At 39.7% G+C, this 10,218-nt stretch overlaps 1 protein-coding gene across 1 annotated transcript; it reads right to left on the bottom strand.

Annotated features, from left to right (window-relative positions):
* Nucleotides 1-7,406: 7,406 nt before the first annotated feature.
* On the bottom strand, nucleotides 7,407-9,112 carry LOC308384902 (progranulin-like). Its single transcript, XM_080863538.1, has 5 exons — nucleotides 9,052-9,112; nucleotides 8,768-8,917; nucleotides 8,377-8,679; nucleotides 8,048-8,214; nucleotides 7,407-7,709 (listed from the first exon to the last, which is right to left on the bottom strand). Exons 2-5 carry the CDS (start codon nucleotides 8,915-8,917, stop codon nucleotides 7,676-7,678), a joined length of 654 nt encoding a protein of 217 aa, XP_080719664.1. The 5' UTR covers nucleotides 9,052-9,112; the 3' UTR covers nucleotides 7,407-7,675.
* Between the last annotated feature and the right edge of the window lie 1,106 nt (nucleotides 9,113-10,218).

The raw sequence follows: 10,218 nt of genomic DNA, 5'->3' as shown, positions 1-10,218 counted from the left end.
AGTTTTAAAGCCCCACCTTTAGTCCTCCAAACATACCACTTATCATTGAGGCATCTCAAATTCTGTGTCATCTGAGCATAAAACCTTCTCCCAGAAGGCATTTGGCTTGGCTATGTGGGCAGCTGCAAATTTCAGTACATCTTGAAGGTGTTGATTTTGAAGCAGGGGCGTCTTTCTTGGTCAGCACCCTCTCCGTCCCTGGCAATATAAAACTCACTTTATTGTGGACAGTCATGCTGTTTCAGCAGTTTCCAGTTTCTTGCAGGCTTGAGCCTTGGTGGTTCCTGGGTTATTCCTGAAAGTCCTAACCAAATTCTTCTCATCTGAGGGTGAGAGTTTGGGTCTTCTCACAGACCTTGGGAGAACATCTGAATAATAACTGATGATCTAAACAGTTTCTTAGAAATTTCTCCAAAAGTTTCTACAATTTTCCTTCTTAGGTATTCACCAAGTTCACTGGACTTTTCTGTTTGGTCAATCCACCGAGTGCTGTCAAGCAAACCCTTATTATGCTGGCAAAGAGAAGCTACCAGTTGTAGTCAATCATGATCACTAAGAAGTGAATAGAGCTCATCAAGTTGGATGAACAATATGTATACATATATCTGAGCCTGTATGTATACTTTTAACTCTGTGTGGATTAGAGAAAATCCAAAATAAATTCAAACTCATGCATTAAATTCTTGATCTTTTAAAGTCACTAAATATGTATGCTTTACGGTTCAAATAAATTAAAAATACAAAACGACCATTACCTTTATGTCCTTGATAAGTCCATGTAAACTTCTGAATACAACTGTACATATCATTACAATTCTGCACAATCTTTTAAAACATATAAATGTGTCCACTGCTTCATCTCTGCAAACGTGCAAAAAGTTTACTGGCACCCACCGAGGCAATCAGCGTCTGGTTGCTGGGCATAACACAAGCATATCTCGGCTATGAGTCGATTACAACTTGTAAAACAAACTACCGCTACCAGATATTTACAATAAACAATGCATGCAATGATGTTGATGACAGCTTTTATTTTGAACACATAAAACAAACAAACCAATAAATATGCACATATTGTTTCTATCAAACTGGATGTTTTCCAGTCAGTAAATGTCCCTATAGTGATCCATATACCAAGACACGACAGGTTTTCGTGCATTAACAGAATTCCATCCAGCTATAACATTCACGGTGATCACATGGGATTGAGACCCTTTGGTCTGTAAAACCTCCTGCGCCGTTCTAGATGGGAATTACTGGAAAACTGTTTGCCGCAAGTACTGCACTTGTTACTCTTGGTCTGGCTTTGCAGGTGTTGAACTAAACTCTGCAGACGGTAAATGTCTCCCACAGATTCCACAAACATGGTTTTTATCCCTTATACAGTATGTGTTTGCACATGGGCTTTCAGTCTGTACATGTAATGGAAAATCTTCCCACACAGGAATAGGAAACTGGAGCTTTGATTGGTCGATATCTGGCTTCACAGGAGGTAACAATCTTTTCACACACAGCTTTGTCTTTGATCTGAGCGCATCTGAACTTGAGCAAAGTGTTTTTGTGTCCTTTGACTTCTCAGTCTTGCTGCATCTTCCATCTTTGGAACCTGCACTGATTCCAGTAGAGTGCAGAGTTTCCCAAGTCAGTGCCGATATATCACACACCATGCATTTGGGAAGAGATTCCATTGCCTGAGCTGAAGGTGCAAAAAGAGAGAATCCCTTGCTGCTTTCACTCATATTTCAAATAAAACTGTTCACATAGTCAATGACGACAGAGTCCTGGGGGCGGCTTGGCTCTAGACTTTGTTCTCTCATTTGATTGCTACCTTTTTCCTCGTCTTTGATCTGCAGTTGTGAGCACTGCGTCTGATGTGTGTCTGTCACTCAAAGGTTTAACAGCTGAATTAAAAGCCTTCACCTTTTCAAAGCTATTTAAAGTCCAGTTTAAAACATTAAAAGCACAACACAATAAGACCCAGACATACTTTCCCCTTGTTCATGAGTGAGGGGAGAGTGACAGACAGATTGGTGTGATGTCAGCAGTGATAAATGAGGTCACATGAGGAGAAGACACACAACAAGTCTGGAAAATAAATGTGAATTTGAGGATTTAGTTACTAAAGAAGACACTGCAACAGTAGTCAAATGTTGATGGAAGGTGTAACCGGACAAACATTAACACAGCAAGTGCTGGATGATCTGCTTGCGGGCAGTTCATAATCATTTCTGGTCAGAGATTTGTTGCATGTGTTGAGTTTTACTTGAATTTGTTTCACTGAGGAGAATAATTTAGGTGACCAGTACAACAAGGGAATATAATCTGGAGATAGGGGTATTATTCTGGTATAGCAGCAAAGTATTGCCTAAACCTCAGTGACATATAAATGTGAAATCTTACACAACCAAATACAATAGCGCCACATTCAATGAAAAATTACATATAATTTTTAAAAAAAAAGCAAAGCTTTTACATTTTTTTGCTCTGGACTTTGGAGTCTGAGACATGATTACCCAGCGATGTACTGGTCTGCATCACATTTAAAGGCACTACTAACACAAACAATGTCTTTTTACATAAGGGCAAAACACACACTCATTATTGTACTAAACAAATAGTTTCATAAAATATTTTGCTGGTACATTAATTATGGCTACATTGTGGCATTATTTTCTGAGCTGTCATTGTAGGAAAAGCACAGAAAGCTACAAATGAGAATCAGCAGCTTGACCGGTATGTTAAAATCATACACCAGTCACGTGAAAGCCTTTTTTCTACTCCAATGTGTTCTCTATATAGTTTCTGTCAACCATAACCTTAACTCTTAGTGAAACAGTGAAACTGAGAGTTGAGGAAGGGTAAAAAAAAACAAAAAAAAACTAAACTAATAAACAACAACAAACAAACCCAAAATCATATATTGGATATAAAATTTGTTTTTGTGATATTAAAATCAAATTCAATAAAACAAACCAACACAAAGATGTATGCCCAGACCTAAATCCTACAGAAAATCTGTGGGGTGCCCTGAAGAGGGCTGCGCACAAGAGATGTCCTTGCAATCTGAGCTGACACCAAAAAACACTGTCACACTGAGCCGAAACAGTGCAAATACAAAAATTTGTGCATCCCCCCCATTAAATACATCTTGATCGTGTTACATATTATTTTACCAATCCGGTAAACTGATATTCTCACAGTTGGTGATGTGCTTTGAAAGTGAGGAAAGTAAAGCCTCCTCACAGTGAGGATAAATACAGCTGCTTAGTTTAACACTGGTGTCAGATACATGGAGCAGTAAAACAAACAAACAAACAGCTGGACTGGTGCACATTCCCTTTAAGTGTTTATTTTCTGGCGCATTTATCATCTGCTAGTTCAATGAACCAATCTGAAGCCCCGGCTAAGTTGGATTTGATGATATTGTCCAGCGGCAGTGTTGGTCAAGTTACTTGAAAAAAGTAATCAGTAACTAATTACTGATTACTTCCCCAAAAAGTAATCCCATTACTTTACTGATTACTTATTTTCAAAAGTAATTAATTACTTAGTTACTTAGTTACTTTTTAAAAACACGATTTACAACCTGAAGAGGTGATAAAGCGATAGATCTTTCAGCCCAATTCTACTTTTTCTACATAATCCATCATACAAAATGTAATCAAATGGAAAAGTCTCTTTTTTTTAACTTGTTTTATCAGTTTTAATCTTTTAACTTTATGCATCAAGCAAAAATTTAATTATATGCAACATTCTCTGACTTGAATAAATTAGTTTAACATTTAAAGCTATTTTCTACACATTCCAGCACATGAAATAAAATATTTTTTGTGTTTACACTTACTCTTTCAAATAGATGCAAGTAAAACACAGCAGAAAATAAATAAAGTCAAAGACTCAGCGGTCCTTTTGCTCTATTTTCACCTGTAAAGCAGGACTGCGGTAGGCGGAGGTTTACCCTGGTGCAGGTGTGCCGCAGCGGTCAGTGGAAGAATCCGCGAGTTTCTCTGTGAATTTCTCATTACGTCGTTGCGCACTCGGTGCTTACTTGGAAGTTTAGGGGTTTTTTTCGCTGTAAAAAGAAGAAGTTTTCTTCCCACGCACAACGGACACTAATGTTTTTGTCACTTTTTATGGAATCAAACTCAAAGTAAGGTCAGTACTTCCACGCTTTAAACGCTGCACCTCATACTCTCTCCCACAATTGATATATGATCCATTGTTGATCTGCACACAGCTGTTGTCACTAACGGCGCACTCGCTTACGTCACTGTCGTGAGACATTCTCGCAAAAAAATCACGGTTTTAGTAACGCAGTAACGCAGCGTTCCTACGGGAAAGTAACGGTAATCTAATTACCGTTTTTGCAATAGTAATCCCTTACTTTACTCGTTACTTGAAAAAAGTAATCAGATTACGCGTTACTGCCCATCTCTGTCCAGCGGTTATGCTCGTTTTCTTCGTTTGGATGGGTCGCCTGCTTCTTGTAACTTGTATTTTTTCACCAAGCACTTCAGAAGCAGGAGCCTGGAGCCGTCTGAAGACAACTTCCGTTCTTCCACTTGACTCACCTTCACCCCACAGGGCGAATCCGCTGCCTCTGTTTCTTCTTCCGACTCCGATGGAAACTGCGGGACAAGCGGTGCTGCTGCTCCCAAAGGTTACATAGTGTCAGTGTAACAGTTTCATCCTAACGTGCGTCAAGCCTGATGAGGAGACACAACTGCTTCTATTGTGTTATTTTGTTGTACTTTATTTGAACTATTTAAAATTGTACGCACATACTTTATTATTCTTTGTTTTATCAAGCTCTTATACTCCGTCTTTCAGTACTGCCAGATATACGTTTGGTAACAAATTTGTTAGACCACTAAATAATTTAAGGTTTATGCCACATCTGCCCTGAATGAACAGTACTTTTAATTATTAAAATCGCAAGCGGAAGAGAAGGGATTTTTTTTAGGTTTCTGTAATGGTTAATCCACCTATAAGGGTAAGCTCTTTAATCAAATTGGCATTTTTACTGCTAAAATTCTATTTACTGTGGTTTTCAGTGACAGAGAAAAAAAACAAACTAATGAAAAAAAATGAAAGCACATTATTATTATTTTTTCTTTTTCAAAATTACAGTCATTTACTTCAATTTTTGAGCCTTTTTTTTTTTTTTTGCCTGTCCCGTTTGGCTCTTTTGCCATCAGAATTGTTGTCTAAAGGCAAAGAAAGATGCCCAACGGATTTACTTTACCAAATGGACCATCCCAGCCTTGCCGTATTGGTCTATTTGATTCACCTTTGTTTATTTTATTTTCATTTGCTGAACATGGGACAGACTTGACTGGGGAAAGAAACAGGAGAAAGAAAGAGGGAAAGAAAAAGAGCGGGGAAGAGGAACATTGATAAAGGGCAAAAAACAAAAACCCACAAAACAAACAGACAAAAAATACATATATCAATCACCTGGATCACCTGTTGAGAAAGAAAAAAGAGAAAACAAGCAAAGAAAAAGAGAGCAATATAATAAACAACATCACCGCCATGATCTATGTGAATATAACAGTAAATACTAAATATTAAACATTATTGTGCAGCACAAGAGATCGACAGCGCACAGTGTGCTTTGAGGTAGCAGCCAAAAAGGGTGTAGTTTGTGTGTGTGAGCACCCGTGTGTACACCTGTGAGCGTGAGCGCGCTTGTATTTAAAAGGTTCCTTCATGTAATGATCTGCTAGAGGGTGGGGAGCCACGGCCCCGTCCTCCTGGGCATGAAGCAGGTATGGAGGAGATCAAGGCTCCAGACCCCAACAAGCAGCCACCAGGAGTGAGCCAGCGGGTACCTGGACGCCCATCCCCGGACACAAAGAACCACCAATGCACTGATGTCTGAGGGCGTCTGCCACTGGCAGGGGGAGTGGTGGAGGGAGATAGGCCTCCATACCATGGAGGGCCTGAGATGTCCCTAGAGAGGTGGCGTCTGATACCCAACCTTTTTTTTTTTTTTCTTTTTCCTGCCTGTCCCATTTGGTTCTTTAGCCATCAGAATTGTTGTCTGAAGACCAACAAGGATACCCAATGGATTTACTTTGCCAAATGGATCATCGTGGCATTGCCGTATTGGTCCATTTGGTCGATCTTTGTTTTTATTATTTATTATATTTTATTTTCAGATGTTACAGACGGGACAGACATGAGTGAGGGATAGGAAAGGGAGAAAGAAAGAGGAAGGAAAGGAAAAACAGAAGGGGAGAGGGACAGTGAGAAAGGGGGGGAGAAAAAAAATAAAAATCTCCTGGATCACCTGTTGAGAGAAGAATAGAAAACAAGCAGAAAAAAAAAACAAAGCAACATACTAAACACAACACCATCGCATTAATCTAGCTAAGTGTAAACAGCAGTAAATACTAAATATTCAATGTTGTTGTGCAGCACGCAGGACAGATGTGCTTCGAAGTAGCAGCCAAGAAAGGTGTAATTTGGGTCTACGAGCAGTGAACACCCGTGTGCATACCTGTGTGGATCTGCGCGCTTGCATTCCAAAGGTTTCTCCATGTAATGATCTGCTAGGGAGTGTGTGGGGGGGCCACAGCCCCGTCCTCCGGGGTGTGAAGCGGGTATGGAGGAGATCAAAACTCCAGACATCCAGAGGCCCCCTGATACCCAACCTGACATATAGACACAAACAAACAGGCACACACAGATACAAACACACAGATACAAACAGCCATTCCCACCCTCATGCTCTCATATGCAATTACTCAGCAGGTTGAATTTTTGAACCTGAATAAATGAATAATTAAAAAGTTTGTTTGCGGTTGAACATTTGAAGGTCCATCAGCTTCAAATTTTGTGAATACAAATGTGAATTCAGCCATTAAAAAAAGTAAAATTACTTTTACAGATTTTTTAAAATATTTGTGTTGTCTTGTTCTTACAACTTAAATTTATTAAGCACTGTAATTCCTTTTTGTTGAAGGCACTTTTTTTGGTCCATCAGCTTCTGCGTTTCCCCATAATTATACTGTGGCTCAGCAGCAGGGGAGGCTGACACTCCATCAGCTCATCACGCCTCCCCTGCATAAAAGAGTATGCCAGGACCTGAGGTGTTGTTGTTGTGTGTGTGGCTGGCAGCTGAAAAGCTGCAGCAGAGAGAAGAGGAAATAGCAACCGAAATAAAGTGTTAAAAGAACGAACTATGTGGTCGGGTCCGACATTTATGCCACATATACAGGTAAACACAGAAAATCTGCTCTGTCCCCCAACTTACAAAGGTCACAACAGGTCTTTATTGGTGAGGCAAAATAGAAAACATTCAAACAGACAAAGACACAATAAAGACAATTACAATTAAAAATCATTCAGTCTTATATTTTATTTTCTAGTCTAAAGACAAACAGACAATCTTGTGCACATGTCAGATCATTTGTCCAGCAACTGTCTTTTTCCAAGATTGATCTGTTTATATATCAAATTTGATGCAAAATGCATTTCAACAGATTTCTGACCATAATAATAGTAAAAGGAAACTCTTATAAAAGAAAAAACTATTTAAAAAAAAAATAGCCACAGGACATTTTAGGCATGTTTCTGTGATCCTAGGATGTCCCAAGGGTAGGCTCGAGTTTTCTGCATGAGAAGGAGGAGGGCCGTGGCTACATTCATGCTCACAGAGATCGTTCATCTACGCGGCATCGGCCCTGAAATTGTTTTTACCCCTGTTAGACCAAAAGGAAATAAATATTAAACACTTTTTCTTTTTTACATTTTTGTTCACACATGGTGATACTGATCACTGTTTTGTTGACCCTTATGGGTGGTAAAACCTGACTCTTGCCTACCTATCCATAAAGTCACCTTTTGTACTGCTGTACTGCTGACAATGATATGAACTACTGAGTTACTTGTTGCTTCTTTGAGTTTCTTTCCACACGAGGAACCTAAGTGAAATATTCATTCATCTGTGGAAAGTTTAAAATATCTGAACGGTGAGTTGTGCAGAGACGTTATCCTAGAATATTCTTCAAAACGAAGGTTAGAGTGTGGCACTTCCTACCTCCTACTGCTTTCCTTTGTCTGTGGGATGGGAGAAGCAGGTGCTGATGGCAGCGCTGGCTTATAGAGGAAGGAATATGCGAGTTTGTCTCTCACACAGTACGTGTAGGTGTGATCACAGTCCAGTCCCAATGGACAGCAGTGGTATCCATCGAGACAACATTTCCCCTACAAGAAACACTTTTAGTCTCTCGAACAATAATAATGGAGCACTTTTTAATTAAAAGCTGCAGACGTTCAGATGAAAGCTGATTTCATGTTAGTGGAAGATAAAAGGAATTTCATTACATTCATGTGTTGTATTGCACAAGAGTATTTAGGCTGACTCACGGGAGAGTAGGGACAACAGAACCAGCCTCCTTTTGGGTGTCTGCAGCAGGTAGTGCCATCGGGACAGTAGGTGTAACTGTCACAGTAGACCATTGAACTCTTTATTTGATCTGGGACGTGGCTCTCTTTAAGCTCCTGGAGTGGAGTTCCAGACAGTTCAGGGGGGGCTGGTTTCTCTGCAGCTTCCTTCTTCACCATGGGTATGGTCAGCCACGGCTGGTCTAATTTCTCACAATTCATGGTAACCAGGTTACAGCGATATCCCGAAGGGCAGCAGTGCAGCAGGTCGGCGCAGCACATGGCCTGCAGAGCAAATAAAACAAATTTCTACAAGACTTCCAACTACCACAAATTAAGGTACTACACTGGTGTGTGAATACACCTGACTTACATTTGGATATAGACAGCAGCTATATCCATGGGCAGTCTTGCAGCAGGTACAGTCATCTGGACAAAGACTCTCATCAGGACATGTGATGGAGCATGAAGCAAATCCCCACACAAACATACCAACTGACAGCCACAGAGTGATCCCCGACATCTGCAAGGAAGAGTGTCACCATGACTTTTTATTCTTTGGTTACTTAAACTTCAGATTTTTCTGTTGCCGGCTGCGGTAATGTCAAGTTTCAGTTCAAGACTTTAAAGAAACTTTACCTTTTTTCAGTCACTTACCTTCAGCAAGTGAAGAGCTTCAGCAGCTTCTTGTCACACGTTCCCCTCTGCTGAATCAAGCATGCAGGTTACACATTTTATAATGCAGGTTAGACACTCCCACTGACGTAAACTGTAACATCCCTCTGTCACGTGATGCTCGTATTAAGGCAGACAGGTTTTCAGAACTGCAGAAGGTCAAATCCACAACTACTGTTCTGCTTGGCTTAATAAACAAACTATTAACTACATGTGCACAAGCAGTATAGTTAGGAACAAATGCATTTTTCATTATGGCTTACCATGCACTTCTTTTAATCATACTTTATTTCACTAAAATGCACTAAAATCCAAAAACACAATAGATAAGAACAAGAGGGACAATAACAATAAGGCCATTCTGCATAATGAGCAGTTAAGCCTGTTATGATGATTGTAGGGAAGAATTTTCACTGGGGAAGTGTGTTAAAAAGGGAAGCCTTTAACTGGATTTTAGTAATGTGATGAAGCACATTTCCCCGTTATTAGACTAAACCGTTAATAACAGAAAGCAGAATAAATTTTTAAGTAAAAATAAACCCATGTATAAATGGGAATATATAAAACAGTACCCAGATGAACACTTTGACAAAAACATTTATGTTTACTGAAGAGGAAATATGGGGCAGCATGGTGGCGTGGTGGTTAGAGTTGTTTCCTCACAGCAAGAGGGTTTTGGGTTTGAATCCACCATCTGGATGTTTGCGTGTTCTTTATGGTTTCTCTCCTGGTATTCTGGCTTCCTCCCACAGTCCAAAGATATGAATATTGTGGGGGTTTATTAATTGGTGATTCTAAATTGTCCTGAGGGGTAAATGTGAGTGCAGATGGTTGCCTGTCTGTCTGTGTTAGCCCGACAACAAACTGATGACCTCTTTGTACCCTACAACTCACTCTATGCCACCACTCCTTGCAAATGTGTTTGCAAACCTCACCTACTTTTTCCACCTCTACATCCCTTCAGTGACAGATCTCATTTGTTTTAATCTGCAGCAAAACAGCGACTCCAAACATACACTAAAGATCTCAATATGCTCCAAGAGATGGTTTGCCTTTTATTGCTAAACTCTCTACTGAGAAAAAATGATACTGTTTGAATGGATCTAATTGATATAAAATGTTTGCATTGTTAACAAAAGTATATTTGAA

Source organism: Rhamphochromis sp. 'chilingali', assembly GCF_963969265.1.
Source record: "Rhamphochromis sp. 'chilingali' genome assembly, chromosome: 17".
Classification (NCBI taxonomy): domain Eukaryota; kingdom Metazoa; phylum Chordata; class Actinopteri; order Cichliformes; family Cichlidae; genus Rhamphochromis; species Rhamphochromis sp. 'chilingali'.
Note: the sequence above shows the minus strand (reverse complement) of the source record. Positions and strands in the feature narration are given on the sequence as shown.

What these genes read in the sequence shown, in the direction of transcription:
- LOC308384902 (XM_080863538.1), bottom strand. Translation starts at nt 8,917, where the DNA reads ATGTCGGGGATCACTCTGTGGCTGTCAGTTGGTATGTTTGTGTGGGGA. An exon ending in GCTGCTGTCTATATCCAAAT is followed by an intron (nt 8,680 to 8,767) that starts GTAAGTCAGGTG and finishes TTTGCTCTGCAG; the next exon opens with GCCATGTGCTGCGCCGACCT. An exon ending in ACAAAGGAAAGCAGTAGGAG is followed by an intron (nt 7,710 to 8,047) that starts GTAGGAAGTGCC and finishes TTGGTCTAACAG; the next exon opens with GGGTAAAAACAATTTCAGGG.